Source organism: Chiloscyllium punctatum, chromosome 8 (genome assembly GCF_047496795.1).
Source record: "Chiloscyllium punctatum isolate Juve2018m chromosome 8, sChiPun1.3, whole genome shotgun sequence".
In the NCBI taxonomy this organism is placed as follows: Eukaryota; Metazoa; Chordata; class Chondrichthyes; order Orectolobiformes; family Hemiscylliidae; genus Chiloscyllium; species Chiloscyllium punctatum.
Window position 1 is genome coordinate 93,400,955 of NC_092746.1, and position 21,122 is coordinate 93,422,076.

General features: G+C 39.4%; 1 protein-coding gene across 1 annotated transcript in view; it reads right to left on the reverse strand.

Moving 5' to 3' along the window:
* The window catches only part of LOC140480759 (kinesin-1 heavy chain), a 101,330-nt gene that overhangs the window by 56,433 nt on the left and 23,775 nt on the right, over nt 1–21,122 (reverse strand). Inside the window, exons 3-10 of the mRNA XM_072576101.1 lie at nt 17,704–17,777; nt 16,408–16,512; nt 15,884–15,932; nt 8,001–8,056; nt 7,696–7,783; nt 3,234–3,358; nt 1,339–1,443; nt 621–766 (exon numbers count right to left, since the gene is read on the reverse strand). Coding sequence (XP_072432202.1) covers nt 621–766; nt 1,339–1,443; nt 3,234–3,358; nt 7,696–7,783; nt 8,001–8,056; nt 15,884–15,932; nt 16,408–16,512; nt 17,704–17,777 — 748 coding nt within the window. The remainder of the gene's footprint in view (nt 1–620; nt 767–1,338; nt 1,444–3,233; nt 3,359–7,695; nt 7,784–8,000; nt 8,057–15,883; nt 15,933–16,407; nt 16,513–17,703; nt 17,778–21,122) is intronic.

A 21,122-nucleotide genomic window follows, 5' to 3' on the forward strand; every position in this document is an offset into this window, starting at 1 on the left:
ACAAATTCTCAATACACAATCAAGTACATACCCAACAATTTCAGTAAGAAACTATTTGGAAGGGTGGAAAATGAGAAAAAAAGTGACTTTCAAATTAAAACCAGTAGAATAAAATGTGATAATTTTACTGGTTGAAAAAGGTGTTTATTTTCATCTTTACAAATTCAGGGAAAAAAACAATTACAAAAAGTTATTTTAAAAAAGTGAATGAAGCAGTAGAATATGCTCAGTCAAGCAGAACATTCCAGTGGTTTGAAAGAAAACTATGAAACAAGTATTACAAAGAAAATGGTTAAAAATGTGTTGCTGGAAAAGCGCAGGTCAGGCAGCATCAAAGGAACAGGAGAATCGACGTTTCGGGCATAAGCCCTTCTTCAGCCTTTCCTGAAGGGCTTATGCCCGAAACATCGATTCTCCTGTTCCTTTGATGCTGCCTGATCTGCTGCGTTTTTCCAGCAACACATTTTTAAGCTTGGTTCTCCAGCATCTGCAGTCCTCACTTTCTCCTTCCAAAGAAACTGGGCTATATTCAAGTGCAAACACAGGATAACACCCTCTCCCACAAATGTCTTCCAGGACACTATCCTCTTATATAATAGTTGCTAAAATAGTTTACTTGCCTCTGACCAAACATCAATGTACTTTTGGTTTCTGCTTCATTGTAGGATGATGGAGAACAGCAAATAACTATCGTCGTTCTGCAGTTACCACCCAGTGAATCCTGTAAAATTCTGGTCATTTTGCTGTCACGGTATGGTACATATGTCTGAAAACAATTTTTAAAATTATACATTATCTAAAACATTTTTACATCCATTAGCCAGTTTTTCAACTTGCATTCATATAGTACTTGGCATTGAAAACATCCTGTCGGACCTCACAGGGTGAGGAGCAAAAGTAGTTAACAAGACGCGTTGGTCTTTGAGAAACTCAGTTGAAGAGATGGGCATTTTGGGGAACCTGTAAGGGGGGGGGGGGGTTTGGAGAGCAGGGGCGTGCAGCGTGCGACCAACAGCGAGGGACGGTGGTGAGCAAGAACAAGTTGAGAGGAAATAAAGTTAATAGTGGCACAGTGGGAAGAAAGAAAATGGCAGCACAGAGATGCAAAGCTGCACAAGGCAGAGCAAAGCTATAGTGGGATTTGTAGAGAAGGATCCTAAAAACTGATGCACAGGACATAACTGACAACCAGTGCACATCAGTTAAAGCAGCATCGCACAAGTGGATATACTTGCATATACTAATTTCCTCTCTCAATAAATGATACAGCAGTAAAATTAGGTTGGTTGATAAATTCTGATGCCTTTAAAAATCTATAATTTGTTAGGGTTTACTCACACTTGATTCTGCCAGAGAAGCAATTACATTCCCCAGTGCTGACAAAGACTTGTTGATATTCTTGGCTTCGTCTAGTACAGCCCCTTCTGCTCCAGTTTTACTGACCTTGATGGATTTTCAACAAAAGGAAAACAACATATTATAGCATTAGTCCAATTATTTGCTTTTTGAAAAATTTGTTCCTTCTTCCTTTCACATTACTTCTTACCACAAAAGGTTTTATTTTATAGAAATATTCGATTGCTGTATTATGCGATTTCTACTGAACACTAATTATCACAGTAAATCACATTCATGGACTCTTCCTCAAGCCAGACAAACAGATGTAAGTGAAAGTCAAGTTTTGGACATTTGACAATGCTCAGGGGGCCAACTGTTTGCTTTTCTTTTGGATCAATGCACTGCCGACAAGGCCATCATTTATAACCCATCCTTAACTGCTGTGAGAAGTTCAATTAACTTCCCAAATCCTGCAGTTCAATACGGTAAATGTTTTTTTCACCCCCACAATATTGTTATTTGATACAACCAAATGGATTACTAAGTCACTTCATGGTCAAGTGTCACTGTGGGACTGGATTCACAAATTGACCTGATCAGTAAAGCTTTTCTCTAAAGGATACAGTCACACAGGTAGGATTCTTAAAAGCAATCAGATAGCTTTGGGGTTTTGTTTTGTTTAAACTGATCTCAGTTCTTACTTTCAGCTTAATCCTAATACTCGAACTGTTGTGTTGGGATAAAACCTTACATTTTTTGAATTTAGTTTAGGCTACTGAAGTTAGAAATATTGCAGTATCCATTTCACAAAATATGCACGTCTGACAAGTATGTGTAAGGCATACCAGCATTTCCTTCTGAATGGCAATCAATACATCAAATTTCCAAAAACAAGGACAAACAGCACTTTATTACATTGTGGAACAGTGCCAGGAACTGCATAATGATGGAAACTCACATCTGTCATAAACTCTGGCAAACAAGATAGATCATTGTGCTGCCTAGTTTGATTTAATTTTTACTTAGGACGCAACGGTCAATGAACTAACTATCTTGACATGTTGTAGTTTTGTCAGCTAATGGATTACTAATCTGATTTCAGGCCCCTGAGATACCTTGTTTCTTTCAAACACTCCCTCAAGTTTTTAAAGAAAGAATATTCTTGAGATGGACATTACTGCAAGTCAACATTTATTGTTTACATCAATCTGCCCTTGATAGACTGTGGTGAACTATTATCCTTAAATGCAAATATGTGGCTAGTTAGGCCATTGGAAAGGGGAGTTGAGAATCAACCACATTTCTGGAGTCACACACATCCAACTGAGTGAAGACCAAAGATTTTATTTCCTAAAGAATGATGCCAATCTGGATTCGGACACATTCAATATGGAGATCCATTCAGATATGAGCAACACAATTTCACAATGTCCTTTTATAACTCATCATCCATTAAATGGCCAAATCTTATTTTCAAATTGACACAAATATCTTTCACTTGACTGCTACTGCTTTGTTACCATTAGATGCTTGGGATTCTCAAAGCAGGTGGTATTCAACAGGATTAGGCACTGTTATCTTGCTGCTGAAGTTTTTAGTAAAACTAATCTGTAAAACAAGGGCTGAAGTAATCAATTTTTTTTTTTGAAAAGTGCTACAAATGTGGTTACATTTTTGTCCAAAACTGTATTGTGCACCTCTCCTTAAATCTCTATATAAAAATGATGTTGGGGGTTAATTTTGACATAAGGATGCCATGATTTTTTTAGGAAAACAATTATGCTGACATAAAGCATATTCTTCATTCAATTGATCTAGAAATCAGAAACCTACTTCAACATGACTGCTGGATGAACACTTAAGATATAGCACGATAAGTGAACATTAAAGCATACCTTTTCACTACCTGCCAAGTCAACCAGATAAAGTTTACCACTTAGTTTCTGCTCTGTTGCAGTGTTTTCTTGTTTGACATTAATGAGAAAGATACTGTGGCTACGTGAGCTGTGTTCATTCATATCTGAAAGAGAGCGAGGCACTGATTAAAAATTTGCATTTTGTCTAACTTCTAAACAAAACAGTGACGTGGTAGCTTGGTTTCTTTAACTTGGAGCAAAAGAGTTTTAAGGCAAAGAAATAAACCCTTCAGTCCCTTTGGATTTTGATAATCCTAAATTAATCTTGTCCCATTTACCAGCATTCCTCCCATTTTGCTCTAAACCCTTCCTATTCATATACCCATCCAGATGCCTTTTAAATGTTTTAGTTGTCCCAGCCTCAACCATCTCCTCTGGCAGCTCATTCCATACACACATTACCCTCTGAGATAAAGCTATCCCTCAGGTCCCCTTTAAATCTTTCCCCTCTCACCTTAAAACTATGCCCCCTTCACTTTGCACTCCCTTACTTTGGGAGAAGACTTGGCTATTCACCCTAACCATGTCCAACACTCTAGGGGAAATAGCCCCAGCATACTCACTCAGTCTCTCCCTATAGCTCAAACCCTCCAACTCAGGCAACATCCTTGTAAATCTTTTCTGAACCTTTCAAGTTTCACAACATCCTTCCTGCAACAGGGAGACCAGAACTGAAAGCAGTATCCCAAAAGTGGCCTAACCAGTGTCCTGTACTGCTGCAATATGACCTCTCAACTCCTACACAATGCACTGATCAGTAAATGCAAGTCTACCAAACATGTTCTTCCCTATCCAGTTTACCAGAGACTCCACTTTCAAGGAACTATGAACCTACACCCCAAACGTATCTTTGGCAACAGATCTGGGACCTTACCAAAAAGCGTGTAAGTCCTCCCCTGATTTACATTACCAAAATACAGCACCTCACATTTATCTAAACTTCATCTGTGACTCCTCAGCCCATTTGCTCATCTAATCAAGATTCCGTTGTACTAAGGTAACCTTCTTGGTTGTCCACTACATCACTAATTATGGAGTCATCTGCAAATTTACTAACCATATCTCCTACACATCCAAATCAATTGGTTCCCTACTTTTCAGGGCAATTGCAAACCCAGTAGCTGAACATTTTAAGTACAGGCCAAAATTGATCATCTAGCACGTTATCACGTGTTAGGTTTATTAGCTTCGGATGATGCATGATACAAAGAAACCATGACACAGTGGATTGGGAGCAAGAGGGTATCTTCTCAGCACAGCAGATATGATTTTGTGAAGTACAGAACTTTTGTTTACAATTCTGTAGCACTTTTATGCAGCCACAGAGAAACAGTCAGCAAAGTAGCAAATCAAATTCCCTGCAAAGCATAAATAAAAGTATATGATCAGAAAAGGTGAGATTAAAGAATTTAAGTATATCCAGAATATGTTGAGGTGGGGAGAATACAAGAGCTAGTAGAGAAACAAAATACTTAATGGAGTGTCACAATTAAAATAGACAAACTGTTTCTAGATGCAATGATCAATGCTCAAAATCCTGGAACTCTTTCAAAGTTCATATTTAGTTATTATACAAGTGTAGACCTGAGAATTCCAATTCATTGCATTACAACGCAAAATTAGAAACAGGATTAAGCCACACAATCCTTCAACACTGCTCTGCCAGGCAGTGAGATCATGTCGGTCTTCTAGCTCAACTCTACTTTCAAATCCTATCCCTGCATTGTTCCATCTTTTGTCTTCAAAAGTCTCCTGGCTTGAACGAACACATTCATCAACTGAAAAATGCACCCAATTCCAACGAACATTCAAAACTAAGTGGAGAAATTTTTCATCCCAGTCCTAAAGTGTTTAATTCCTTATCCAGAGATTACAACCTACATTGGAAAGGTGGGGGGGGGGGCACCATCACCTGCAAGCTCACCTCCAAACCACTCACAACTCTGATCTGGAAATATCACAATTTCTTCAGTATCACAAGGTCAAAATCTTGGAACTGGCTCTCTACTGGTAATGTGGGTGGACCTACACCAAATGGATTCCAGCAGTTCAAGAGGTAGCTCTCCAATATCTCAAGGGCAATTGTGGACAGGCAATAAATGTTGGCCCAGCCAGAATGGCCCACATATCATGAATGAATAGAAGAAAAACAAGATTTAAGGCTCTTCTCTAAATCAGGGAAACAGACTTATTGCAACTAACTTGTCAAACCCATGCATCTGCCGCCCTTATCGTTCTATCTGGTAGAGATTGTGGATTTACAAAGTTGCCTCAGGTACAAATCTAAGTGTGAGCAAGCAGCATGTGATTCAGAAGGCAAATAGAATATTAATCTTAATTAGAAGGGGGATGAGAGCAGGGAGGAGAAAGTGAGGACTGTAAATGGTGGAGATCAGAGTATAGAGTGTGTTGCTGGCAGAGGACAGGTCCGGCAGCATCCCAGGAGGAGAATCAACGTTTCAGGAATAAACCCTTCATCAGGAATGAGGCTTGTGGGTCAGGGCTGAGAGATAAATGGGAGGAGGGTAGCTGAGAAAGCAATAGGTGGATGAAGATGAAGGATAAGACAATAGGTTGGAGGAGGGAGTGATGGACAGGTCCAGAGGACAGTGACAAGTCAGAGACTTAGGACTGGAGATAGTGTGAGGGGAGGGGAAATGAGGAAGCTGTTGAAATCCGCATTTATCCCGTGTGGTTACAGGGTCCCAAGGCGGAATGAGGAGTTCTTCCTCCAGACGTCGGGTGCCAACGGTTTGGCAGCGGAGGCGGCCCTGGACCTGCATGTCCTTGACGGAGTGGGAGAGGGAGTTGAAGTATTCAGCCACGGGGCAGTGGAGTTGGTGGGTGCAGGTGTCCCAGAGATGTTCTCTGGGATGATCCACAAGGCGTCCCATCTCCCTGATGTAGAGGAGACCAAATTGGTGCAACTGATGCAACAGATGACATTGGTAGAGGTACAGATACAGATAAATTTCTGACATATGAAAGGATCCCTTGGGGTACTGGACGCAGGTGAGGGGAGTAGTGTGGATGCAGGTTTTGCCCTTCCTACAGTGGCAAGGGAAAGTGCCAGGAGTGGGGTGTGGGGTGTTCGTTGGTGGTGTGGTGGTGGTGGTGAGGCGGACCTGACAAGGGAGTTGCGGAGGGAATGGTCTCTCCTCTACTGCACCCAGTCTGGTCTCCTCTACATCAAGGAGACAGGTCGCCTTCTTGTGGATCGTTTCAGAGAGCATCTCGGGACACCCGCACCCACCAACCCCATAGCTGAACATTAACTCTCCCTCCCACTCCATCAAGGACACACAGATCATAGACTTCCTCCACCGCCAAACCGTTACCACCAGACACCTGGAGGAAGAACGCCTCACATTCCGCCTTGGGACCTTGCGACCACAGGATAAGTGCGGATTTCAACAGCTCCCCCCAACATTAGCCCAGTTCCAAGCGTCCAACTCTGTAGCACCCTCCGGACCTGACTAATACTGCCCTGTCTGACCTATCACCTTCTCCATCACCTGCATCCACCTATCACTTTCTCAGCTACCTTACCCCCCCCACCCCACCCCTTCTCATTTATCTCAGCCACAGCCCTCAAGCCTCATTCCTGATGAAGGGCTTATGCGTGAAACGTCAATTCTCCTGCTCCCGAGAACAGCAACTCCTGCTGTAACTGTACAAAAACTGACTATACCACACCTGAAGTACAGTATACACCTCTGGTCTCTTAACTTTAAGGAACCTTACTGCACTGGAGACAGTTCAAAAGGCTCATCAGGTTGAATCTGGAATGAAGGGATTACCTTGAGGAAAGGTTGAGGAATTTGGGACTGTAATCATTGGAATTTAAAAGAATGAGCAGTGATTTATTGAAGTGCACAAGATTTCTTTAACGGCCTGTGACCTTCTAGCTTGCTGGTCTACCTAGCTTTGCAAGGTCAGCAGAATTGGATACAACATGCTCAGTCCCTTAAGCTAAATCATTGATATAGATTGTCAGAGGACCAAAGTGCTGATCTTGAAAACATACCAGTTAAAACTTGACAACCCAAAAACAACCTGCGTATTCCTATTCTACCATCCTTAGTCCAGGTTCAAGCCATCACTCTTACCTTGACTACTCATCTTGCCATAATCTATGGATGTGTGGGCACCTTATGTTTTGAAATGTCTTTTTAAATCTAATTAAATTATCTAAGTTAACCAAAATCAAGGATATCCTCATCTAGATTATTCCAAGACCAACAGATGTCTTGATCAAAACATAAATAAAAATTCCACAAGATCCACAATGTATTTTTAAAATTATTTGCCCAAAATTAGTTCCACAAACAGAGCTGAATCAATTTTTAAAAAAATTCGATCACCTTCTTCCAACACAATATCGCAGGATCACATTTAGTTTAAAATGGATTCGTTTTCAACCCACTACATCAACACTTACTTGTGACTGCTACATGTCTGTTGGATTTTCCTTCATCAATTGTATCCATGACCTCTTCAGGACTGCAAACAAAACGCTCTGTGCAGCCCTATACCAGAAGGACAAAAACAGAGACCAAACTTGTAAACAAAATACTTTCAGTATGTACAAGCAAAGAACTATATGCTGAAAATCTGAAGCCAAAACAAAGTGCTGGAGAGACTCAGTAGATCTGGCAGCACCTGAAGGGAGGAAAACAATTAACCCCTTGTCAGTTTCTCCAGCACTGTTTTGCTTTCATTTCATACTTAGTATATTTTACTCACCTTCACATAAGGGACTCTATTTTTATCTTCATGGACAGAAAGATTGGTCTTGGACACTGCAAACACACAAATAATGTTTTATATATAATCCAATATGCCCTCCAATTCAGATCAATACATTAATTTTCAATACTTCAGGGATATTCCTTGCTTCAAAAGGCAAACCCTCCAGTCCAGGCAGCATCCTGGTAAACCTTCTTTGCACCCTCTGCAAAGCCTCTATCTTTCCTATAGGAGGGCGACCAGAACTGGACACAATATTCCAAGTACGGTCTCACCAGGGACTTAGAGCTGTAGTAAAACCTCGCGGCTCTTAAACTCAATCCCCCTGTTAATGAAAGCCAAAACTGTCTTATCTCAAACTCTGAAGGAATTATAACTGCTGGTTCTAGCTATTTGATTTCTGATCATAAAGTGATCTGATAAAACCAAAATAGTAGCAGTTAATAATCATAGATAGACTTGTAATGGAGTTTGTCTATCTTGTCTGCATGCACAGTTGCATAAAACCATTCCAGGATTGAACAAATGGATGAGCAAATCTCCTGGTTTAAATCTAAGAGTATGGTCGTGACAGTTTAAAATTTACTTCTCACAAACAGGGGTTTGAAAAACATCTGACTTCTCAAAATTAAGCCACTTTGTTTATAGCTGGAAGGCACAAAGAATACAAGAGGTTGACTAACACTTCCCCTCCCTTTTCCTAATAATTCTGTCATATCGTCATAGCATAGTTACAGCACAGAATGAGATCATTTGGCTATGTGACTGCTAGCTTTTTGAAGGAGCCTATATGAGCTCCGGTATGTTTTCCCTTTGAGTGTGTATTTTGAAAACCCCAGTTGAACTGCTTCCACCACATTTATTAGAGGCACATTCCAATCCTAACCGTGTGAAGAATTAACAATTTTTGCCCATGTCACCATTGGCAACATATGATTCGCAATCTTTCCATCAATAGAAATATTTTCCCCATCTTTGTCCAAGATTTTGAATCTCTAAAATCTCTTCTCCAAGAAAAATGGTCCAAGCTTCTCAAAGTAATTGATGACCTTCATCCCTTAAGCCACTCTCATGCATCTTATTTCCACCTTTCTAAGCCCCATTTACATCTTCACATCCTTCCTGAAGTGTGGTATCTAGACCTAGATAGAGTAGTACAGTTGTGGTTGAACTAGTATTTACAATGTAGTTAGTATCCTGAACCAGAGTCTAGATTAGTGTGGTGCTGGAAAAGCACAGCAGGTCAGGCAGCATCCAAGGAGCAGGAAAATCCACGTTTTGGGCAAAAGCCCTTCATCAGGAATGAGGAAGGGCTTTTGGCCAAAATGTCGATTTTCTTACTCTTCGAATACTGCCTGATCTGCTGTGCTTTTCAGCATCACTCTAATCTAGACTCTGACCTCCAGCATCTGCAGTCCTCACTTTCGCCTCATATCCTGAACCAGGCCAAACTTCTAGTACACAATCTGGTTAGAAATCAGTAACTTTTACTTTTAAAATAAAAAAAGAAAGATTCAGGGGACCTACTCAGAATAAAGCCACAAGATTTGGCACTGACAAACAATAAAAAATGTACTATAATACAATAACAGTTGTACAATCTACATGTACAACTTATTTTAAAATCCAGAACTAACATGCGACAAAAGTGGGTAAAACTGAACAACCCACAGCAGACATCAAATAACAAATGCAATCATGACAGATCCCACAGATTTCATTGCAATTTAGTCCAGACATTAAAACCATAGTGGATCATAAAATTTCATTAAAGCAGAAGGGATTACAATTTTCCAGATCTTGTACAATTCACCAACTCTAAAAATTTTCATTTATATTAATAGCTTGCTTAATCTCATTATCTTCTCCCCATCTATGACTTTTTTTTTTAAAAAAGTTGTCCTCTGGTTTTTAAAATACTCCCCAACTCTCACCACATTGTATGCGTTCTCTTTTGTTTATAATATTTTTCCTGACCTCCTTTCAGCAGACATTATTGTCTCATTCTCCTTTTAGCATGTTCCTTCTTCTGAGATGGATTTTTGCTGCACCTCCCAAATTACCTCCAAAAACTCCAACCATTGCTGCTCTACCACCTTCTCTGCTGGGTTCCCATGCTGCCCAGCTCCTCCCTCATGCATTTGTAGTTACATTTACTCAACTGTAAAACTGTTACATCGGATTTCATCTGCAGGTCACTGCCTCCTCGGGGTCCCTGAACCATAAGCTCCCCAATCAAGACTCACTCATCACCAAATCCAGGACTGACCTGTTCCCTAGTGAGGTACACTGCAAGCTGCTCCAAACAAAAACCCATCTTATAGACATTCTACAAATGCTCGAGAGCTTCCACCATCCCGATTTCTCAATTAACCTGCATATTGAAATCCCCCACAATTATTCCAATGGTGCCTTTCTTACATAGCTGCTCTATCTCTTGATTTACTTCCTTTCCCACATCCAGACTACTGCTAGGATGCCCGCACACAACCCTCATCAGGAACTTTCTTTCTTTGCAGTTTCTCAACTCTACCTACACAGATTCTACACTTTCCACCTATAATCACTTCTTGCTATTGATTTAAATTTCATTTCTCACTAACAGGACAACCCCTCACCTTCTGTCCAACTGCCAGTCTTTTCAATACGATATGTATCCTTGAACATTTAGTTCTCAACCCTGATCTCCTAGAATAAAATATCACATTGCCATGTGTACTCCGGTACAGTGAAAATGGTACCATCTTTGGTATAAGTACCTAGGTACAAATCTTGGATACAGAAGAGGAATAAAAGGAAAAGTAGTAGCATTAGTATCTAAAATAAGACAGTTATAACATAGTTAAAGGAATAACATTACAGTCCCAGTTGTGATACCTACATGATAACTACCAATTTCCATCATTTGAAGGAATATTATATTAGCAAAAATCAACAAAACGTTGCAAATACTAAGTTACCTTTCCCACTCTAATAATTTGACTACTAAACTTCCTTTAATGACAAGATAAACTGGTGATAAGCTATTAATCCAGTAGGTGGCACTACCCACTAGCAGTAAGATTTCCATATTCAGTGTATTTAGAATACACAGCTTGCCCACGTATGCTGTAACAGTTGCCAAACCTGCAAGACTGCCCAAGAACAAGAAAAATTATGTAACCAGTTTAAGCAAAACTTATGGAGACTGAGGGGTAATTTTATAGAGGTTTACAAAATCATTAGGGAAAATAGCCACGGTCTTTTTCCTCAGGTGAGAGGAGTCAAAAGCTAGAGGAAATAAGTTTAAGGTGAGGGGGAAGATTTTAAAAAAAAAAGGACCTGAGGGGTAACTCTTTCCACACAGAGGGTGGCGAGTGTATGAAACGAATTGCCAGAGGTGGTAGCGGTGTGTACAATTACAACATTTAAAAACTGTGTCTGGATGGCTAGATAAATTTTAAACAGAAAGGGTTAGAGGAATATGGGTCAAATACTGGTAAATGGGACTCAGTCAAATTAGGATGTCAGGTCAGCGCAGAGGAGTTGAACCAAGAGGTCTATTTCTGTGCTGTATGACTGACTGCTATGTCAAGTGCAATTATGCTTTAAAATATCAACATTTATTTAAATGACTAATTCATAGTCTTACAAGGCTGCTCAACTGCTATAGCAACAGCCCAGTTTTACCTATCAAAACAGGAGGCAGGTTTTCCGTGAGAATGAAACAGCAATTCAAGATAACCCCTTTTGTGCATAATTCAGGGATGCTCAAAATAATGAACTCAATCAATAAGCATTTCAACTTAGGCTGTAACAATCTCCTTGATACTTTATTTTAGAGGGAATACTTTAATTGATGCCTTAGCCAATTTTCAGGCTGACACCAGTGTGAAATAAACAACGACGACTGCGAAATTCCAAGAGTAGAGGAATGGCGGGACTACCTTATGCTGAAAGACTGGAGCGACTGGGCTTGAATACCCTTGAGTTTAGAACACAGAGGGGATCTGATTGAGACATAAGATTATTAACGGATTGGACACTCTGGAGGCAGGAAGCATGTTTCTGCTGATCTGAGTGCCAAACCAGAGAACACAGCTTAAAAATATGGAGTAGACCATTTAGGACAGAGATGGTGAGAAACGTCTTCACCCAGAGAGTAGTGGCTTTGTGGAATGCTCTGCCCCAGAGGGCAGTGAAGGCCTAGTCTCTGGATTCATTTCAGAAAGAGTTGGATAGAGCTCTCAAGGATAGTGGAATCAAGGGTTATAGAGATAAGGCAGGAACAGGATACTGATTAAGGATGATCAGCCATGATCATATTGAATGGTGGTGTAGGCTCAAAAGGGCAGAATGGCCTACTCCTGCACCTATTGTCTATAATTTAGGTGTTTTGATTCATGAGTCACACAGTTTGCATGCAGGTACATCATGTAATGAAGACAGCTCGTGGAATGCTATCCCTTAATAAGAATTGAACATAAAGAATGTTATTCTTAAGTTATACAGAGCATTAGTAAAGCCATATCTCAGATGTGTGCAGTTTTGGTCTGCCTTTTTAAGGAAGGATTGTAAATCCATCAGAAGGTGGTTCATAAGAGATTTGTTAGATTGGCACCTGGAAATGAGTGGGTTGTCACAGACAGGCTTGGTTTGTTCCCACCAGTGTTTAGAAGAGCGAGGGTGACCTGATTGAAGTCAAGATAGATCCTGAATGACCTTAAGGTGGATGCTCTTGTGGGCAAATCCAGAACTAGAAACACTTGTAAAATTAGGATCATCCCCTCAGGACAAAAGATGAGAAGAATTTTTTTTTTCATTCCAAACAGTGTGCGATTTTGGATCTCTGCCTTGAAAGATGGTGGAGGCAGAGTCACTCAATATTTTTTGGGCAGAGATAAATAGAGATTTGTTAAGCAGGGGAAACCTATCTATTCCTGATAACCTTTGAATGTGGAATTCAAAACACACAGATCACTGTGATCTGATTGAATGGTGAAGTAGTCTCAATAGGATAAATAGTCTACTGCTGCTCTTATTTTGTAGATTTTTTAAGAGTTAATGGTACATTGATCCTTGACATTCACCAACAGCTTTTTCTAAAAATGAGAAATAGAAGGCAATAAATTGCATATTGATAATTCGCTAGTGTCAAAAAGACTGCAAACCTGTGCAGTGTTATAAACTATTCAATCTTTAAAGTTTAGCATTAATACTTCAAAAAATACTGTTTTATGACAATGACCAAATGGGTCAGGACTGTCAGCATAATCCAAGTCAAGTGTTTCTCAGACTTATGCCAACTAAACCAATACGTTTCAGTAAAAACAAAGCATTACTACAGTGGTTTCACTCATAACAAGTATGGGTAAAGTTCATCTTCATTCACAAGGAACCAACTCAAAATAATGGAGATTGAGCTTACTCATTAATTTTGCAATGGTGAGAATGTCTGGAACAAGTAGAGTGTTCACTAAACAGTGGGATTAAGCTCACTCTTCATTAACAACACCTTCACTCACAGGAAAAACAGAAAGAAAACACAAGCATAAAATAAAAAGAGAAAGATTCAAGTATTTCTCATGACAAATGCCAACACCTACATCCATCATGTGGATTCTCTCAAATTCCCCAAAGACCTGAGCCACTTTTGCTAATTCTGTTGCTTAAACTGGAAGTTTACATTTTGATTTTCATAAAATATTTCTTTCAGTGATACAACTGTTTATTTTAAAATTTCTTCACAAAGCTGCCATAATGTTGTTTCAAAAAAATCTCCTAATGGCAAATCCATGGTTTATGAGGGGATTGGGGGGTTAGTATTAGATGTGAAAAAAACATACAAATTGGCACGAAAAAACAATTGACCTAAGAATTGGGAACGTTTTAGAAGTGGTCAGCAAAGGAGGACTAAGATTCACTAAGGAGGGGGGAAAAAAAAGTATGAGTGTAAGCTTGTAGGGTACACAAGAACTGTCTTAAAATCTTCTTTAAGTATATAAAGAGAAAAAGATTGGTGAAAAATAATGTAGATCCCTTACAGTCAGAAGCAGGGAAATTTATAAGTGGGGAACAACTAAACGGCTGATGAGGTAAATTCATACTTCACTTGTCTTCACAAAGCAAGTTGCGAATAACTTATCAGAAAAGATGACGAGCACAGATTCATGAAGAGGAGGAACTGAAACAATTCTATTAGAGGTACAGTGTTGGAGAAACTGACAGAATTTAAGGCTGATAAATCCTCAGTGACTAATCAACATTCCAGATTATTACAGAAGTGGGCCCTAGAAATAATGGATGCACTGGTGGCCGAATTCCAAGATTCTTTAGACTAACAGTTTCTACAGACTGCAGAGTAGTTAAGGTAACCCCACTACTTAAAGAGGTAGAGAAAGAAAATGGGGAATTATGGAAGTAGTGAGGAAAATGATAGACTCCATCAAGAACTTTATTGCAGGGCACTTAGAAAACATTAGTAGAATTAGACAGTCAGCATGAATTTATGTAAGGAAATTATGCTAGACAACTCTATTGGAATTCATCAAGGATATAACTCATAGGATCGATCGGGGTAACCAGTGGACGTGGTTTATTTGGACTTACAGGAGGCTTTCGACAAAATCAGACATGAGATTAATGTGTAAAATTAAAATGCATGGGATTGGGAGTAGTGTCTCGAGATGGACAGAAAATTGGTTAGTAGACAGGAAACAAAGTAGGAATAAATAGGGTCTTTTTGTGACTAGCAGGCAGCAACTTATGGGGATCAGTACTAGAACCACAGCTATTCGCAATGTTATGATTTAGGTGAGGGAACTAAATGTCTCAAAATTTGTAGATAAAATAAAGCTCAGTGGAAGCGTCAGCCAGGATGAGGATGCAGAGTATGTCATGTGATTTGGACAGCTGGAGTAAGCAAATGCATGATAAATGTGATGTCATACACTTTGGTAGTAAAAAGAGAAAGGCAGATTATTATTTGGATGGCTGCAAATTGAGGGGGGATTGTTCACCAGTCACTAAAAGCAAACGCAGATGCAGCAGGCAGTGAAGAAAGCAAAACTGAATGCTGACCTTTATAGCAAAAGGTTTCAAATACAGGAACAAGGATACTTTGCTGTCATTGTTGAGGCCAGAGGCGGAATGTTGTTAGCAGTTTTGGCCTCCTTTTCGAAGGAAGGATGTTCTTGCTATACAGGGACTACAATGAAAGTTTACCAAATTGGTTCTTGGGATGGCAGCACTGATATAAGAGGAATGTCAGTCAGTAGGATTATATTCTCTGGGGTTTTCAAGAATGAGGTGGGGGTATGAGGAGGAGTGTATATACCTCTAAATGGATCAAGATTTTGGTGAAGGGTGTGATTAGAGTATTGAGCTCAATGATCAGCCAGGATCATATTAAATGGCAAGCAGGCTAGACAGGTCAAAAAAGGTCTATCCCTGCTCCTGTCTACGTTTCTATAAAATTGCATTAGTAAGTGAAGCAAGTTGTAATTGTATAGGAGCGACAGTGCAAAAAACTTTACATTTATGATTACAGAAAGGTGTTCAGGACTAAAGTCTATTTTAACTAATCTGACAACACAGTAAACAATTTGTGATAGACAAATACAAATTCATTTGGATCAAGTGCCAGTTGTGAAAAAAGTGGTTTACTTATTTTTTAGAACCTTAACCAGCTAGTTTCACTTCACAATGACTGCTATTAAAATTCACAATGCTTTCTTGTAAAATTCACAATGCTATTGTGATGGAAATAGCTATCACTCTGCTGAGTGCAACTGCTTAGATTCTATATTTCCAATTTCCAAATATAGAATTTGTGCATAAAAAGAAATCCCAGTTGCTCAAAATATTTACAAATACCATATCAGACAAATTAAACATCTTACCATCTAAAAGATCCCTAATCTTGTCCAAGTAAATTTCAAAATACGAAACCTAGAACATACAATTTAAACGATTAGTTAATCTCACAGAAACTGAAATGTACAGAAAATACACTTAAAGGGTGTTTATGGAAACTATTTTCAACAATTCTTTTATTCCTGCAAACGACAGTTCAAACTCCACAGGACCATTTTAGAATTTGAATTCTGTTCTTAAAAATAAAATCTGCAAATATACAAAGCCAGTAATAAGTGAGCATTGCTGTCAGCGTAAGACAACTGGTTCACTTCTGTTCTTCAGGGTGGAAACCTGGTCATTCCTAAAGAGTCTGGCCAATAAATGAATTAGCTATTATCCAATCTCAAGCTACTCAAGTATATAGAAACATTACACAAGTTTTAAAAATCCAGAACTACCTTCTCAAGGGTAACTAGAGATCACCAAGAAATTCCAGCTTTATCAATGACGGCCATATCACGAGAGCGCGTGTTTAAGAGAAAACAATTTGTTGCATTGTCATTTTTACCTTTATGTGGAATTCCAAATTTTCATCCATGGAATAAATGTAATTAAAAATATCTTGGGCTATCCTGGGGATTATTCCCATACAATCAGGATCATGGAGTGAACCCTGCAATTAAAAGTAGAATTATGGTTTAAGTGACACCTAATAGCCAATGTACATTTTGCTAAACCAAACAAATTAACATTTCAGAATGCAGCTACAGTTAGCAGTTCAGTTGCTACCATTACAGAGTGAGAGAATAAGTTGAGTTTTCCCAACTCAGTATTTGGTCTAAGGAAGGGTCACCAGGCCAGAAACATTAACTCTGATTTCTCTTTACAGATGCTGCCAGACCTGCTGAGCTTTTCCAGTAATTTGTTTTTGTTTCTGATTTACAGAGGAAACTCTATCCGAATACCAATTATCCAAAATCGGATTATCTGAAGGAGATCTCGTGGTCCTGTTGGAAACATTACGAAGACGTGTTTTTCCAACAGTGATCGCGTCTTAGGCTTACAGTGATTAAATAGGCACTGTCTCCAAATGACAGTCTCTCCCCCCACACTTTCCCTGGGGCTCTACAGAGGGGTGCACCCTAACCCACCCATCCTTCCCCAGATAATCTCTGCAACATTGTCCTGTACAGGGCAAATATGGAAACTGACAAAAAAAGTTGCAGTAAACAGTTGTGTGGGGCTGTGCACGCGCAGCTGTGGCTATGTGCGCGCTATTTGGAGACTTACCCCACAAAGGAAACAGCAGTGTTGTTATTGGTGTTCAGTTCAGCTGCCCCAGAGGGGGGCCGGGTGCTGGACAGAGCTGGGGAACAGGGGGCCAAGGACCAGGTGCAGACAGGGCCGGGGAGCAGGGGGCGGTGTTGGGGGCAGAGTCTCACGCACTGTGTGCTGCTGCAGTCTCCTGAAAGGGAGCAGACTTTAAAAAAGCTCTGAGCCCAGAGGAAAGGCATTTGATCAATTAACCGAATAACTGATTATCCGAATGAAATAGTGCATGCCCATCAAGTTCGGATAATCGAGGTCCCCCTGCACATTATCCAGAGTTCTGTTTTTAGGTCCTTAATCTCGCTCAAGAAATGCGTGGAAGCTCTTGAATATTTTTGTACCTTTATAAATTTTGTCATAAGCCAGAAGTCCAGAGGGTGTACTAGCAATATTATTTATTTGCTTAAAACAAATTTTTGCTCCTTTTACAAGGAATTTGGCCAAAACTTAATGAGGGCATGGAGTAACATGACAGGTGAATACTCGGCACACATTCTATTGGGTGGCCTTACAGGCAAGCGAGGAAAACACTTACTTCCATAGTGTGAGTTTTACCAGATGATGTCTGGCCATATGCAAATATTGTGCCATTATATCCATCAAGTACATCTGGAAAATGAAAAAAAAACAAAATAAAATTTGTACAACTGACCACAAATCTCATTGCTCATCTCTTGCGTGCTAAAGTATTTGCAGAGTATTTGGTTTGCAAGCCTGCTCCTCCATTCAACTCGATCATTGTCATCTTGGGCTTCAACTCCACTATTTCATACTCACCATATCCCTAGATTCCAAGGCATGAACACTCTTTTTCCCAACTTTAAATATTTTCAACGTGATATTACAACACTAGTAGAATATAGAGGATATTTTTCTGAAATCAACTTTATTATGGTTTTCAGAGGTGTATTTTGTCCTTTTCAATTGAAGAAAGGTTGTGACAGAGATTCTGATCAATCGAAAGATCCAACAAACAGTTTGAGGGGCAGTAGTTTTAAGAATGGGTGGGTTGAAACTCCCACAAAAGGACCAGGTTTTGAGTTTTAGTTTTTCCAGTAACACTCTTTACTTTCTTCCTCCTAGGCTGGACAACTGCATGTGAGAATTTTACAGAATTAATCTTTGCTCAGGGGGTGTTTATAGGATGTTACTATATTAGATCATTGACTGCTTAGTCATTAAATAACCTATTTTTCTGTTAAGTTTTCCAGAAGAGTTAAGTTGCTCCAATTTCTTTTGTTTTGTTGTATTTTAACTATAGTGTATAAATGAAGTGTTTTGCTTCAAGACTGATTGGTTAACCAATCGAATTGTATCCAAAACGCACATTTGGAATTGGTCTTTAAGATATGGAAAAGTTAGGGTAGAGGCTAATCTTAATACATTTTATTTTGAGGGTTTGGTCTGGTCCATAACAACTTTGAAACACAATTCTATAGGATCATGACAAACTGTTAAGCTGGGCTTGGGAGAGGACAAGGACATGAAGGAGGCTGGGACAATTGCAACATTTAATAGGCATCTGGAAAGGTATATGAGTAGGAAGAGTTGAGAGAGATGTGGGCCAAGTGCTGGCAAATAGGACAGCATTCGGTTGGGCTATCTGATCAATATGGACGAGTTGGACAAGCTGTACATCTCCATGACTCTACACTTAAGATGCAACTATGAGCCAGCACCACTTCATGTCAGAATGGATTTGAGATCATCCAAGGTTAAATCTGTCTCCTTTGGTTCAGAGATTATTATAAAATTCAGTATTAGAAAGGTATATTTACAAAATCAATAATATGCATATGTGTCAATGAGTGTTGCAGTCCTGCTTCTAAATAGCCTTGATTCAGCAGCTCAAAGCAAATTTCTTACATTTGTAATGGACTCATGACAAGCAATCTGATCAAAACAAACACAGATGTTTCATGGGATTTGTTTGTTTGTTCATGGCATGTGGGTATCATTGCTAGGCCATCATTTATTGCCCATCCCTAGCTACCCTAAAGATGCTGGAATTGTCTGCCTAAACTGTATCCGGGTTGGTGTTGGTATTGGTATTCCCACAGTAATGCCAGATAACAATTTTTTAAAAATTTTGAAGTGATAAGTTTTGAAGGGATGACCACATATTCCATCATTCAGATCATGTAGGACAACTTTCTCTTTCTTTTTCATCAGCCTTATTTTTCCAGAAGTTTCTATGATGCTACAGAAGCAAATAGTGCCAAGTTGATACTATGCATCTTGTAGATGGTAGATAATACATCTGTCATCTTTACACTGAATGTATTAGCAATCAAGTGGACCACTGTTTAGGATGGTATAGAGCCTGTGCCTGGTTGATGGCAGAAAAGCTTTGAGTAAGTCAAAAAGGAGAGAGAGTTATATATAATAGAATGCCAGCTTCTGTGCTACTTTTGTAGCCACAGAATGTAAGGATCAATTTTATTTTCATTTCTCATTCCTGATGAAGAGGTCATGCTCAAAACTTCAATTCTTGCTCCTCGGCTGCTGCCTAACTGGCTGTGCTTTTCCAGCACTTTTCAACTCTGATCTCCTGCATCTGCAGTTCTCACTTTCTCCTGGCCACAGGATGTATATGGTTTATTGCATCAAATGCTACCTTAAAATCAAAGACAATCATTTTCACCTTACTTCTGGAACTAAGACATTTTGACCCATTGGATCAAGATTATGAGGTCCAGAGCAAATGGTCCTGTGAAACTTAAACTATATATCTGATTATCGGTGAGTAAATGTCATTACAAACCTTTTCTACCACTTGACAAGAGGGGCTGATGGGAAGTAATTGAATGGATTGACCAGTCTTTAGAGACAACATATTTGGGACAATTTTGTTTGGCAGATGCCAGTGGTTTGGTTAAACAATTTAGTTAAAGATCTGGTTATTTCTGTAGTACAAGTTTTAGCACAACAGTCCAGATACTGCTGGAAACCATAATCTACATTCAGCAGTTTCTGGATATAGTGGAGTGAAATTAATTGGCTGACAGCTGGCACCCATTTTAGTGGGGTCCGGAAAAGACAACCAAAATTTATATTCAAACAGAAATGCAAAACAAATGTAAACATTTCAGTCTCATCTTTTGCACTCAGCTGATATCTTTTTAGTATTGTGATATTCATAGTGCAGCCTCTTCCATCCATTAGATGTTTAATTGCTCACCATTCAAAATGGCAAGACTGCAGAGGTTTGACCTGATCAGCTACATGTGGAATCCTTTAGTTCTGTACAGCATCTTTAAATTTAACTTTTAGACAGTATTGTTTTAACTTCATAAAGGGCTAATATCTCATTTTTACAAGTACCTGTTCTACACTTTTCATTGAGCCAAGATGGATCTCCTAGCTCTAAGGTAATGGCAGACCAAGGGGTACTTGAGGCCACGAGAATATACAGAATCACAAACATTAGTGCAGGAAGTGGTCATTAAATCTGTTGTTTCTGCAAAGAATTATGAAACGTGCATCATGACCCAGTGATTCTGCCTTTTCCCCATACCCTTCCACATTACTGAAAGAGAAACAATCTAATGCCCACTTGAATGTCTCAATGAAAATGCACAACAAGCCCAAGGAGTGCCTTTAAGATCTGAGATTACAAAGTATAGTAGAATAGTGCTGTTGCTAGTGAGGAACATTTGGGAGATGCAGAGCTTTGAGTTGCTAGATCTGTCTCAATCTAACCCATTTAGTATGGTGGTAAAGCCACAAACACAATGGATGAGAATGTTTTTGCCCACAAGAACTACACAGAAGTTACTCCTACCAATACTGCCAAGCAGAGATTCACCTGCAATCCCTTTTGAGGGTATAAAAGGTGGCATGTACTGGAGTTGATGCTATTCACATCTGGCAACTATGCCCTATAGGTCTCTACCAGGTCAGGTTTAAAAATCACAACACCAGGTTATAGTCCAACAGGTTTAATGGGAAGCA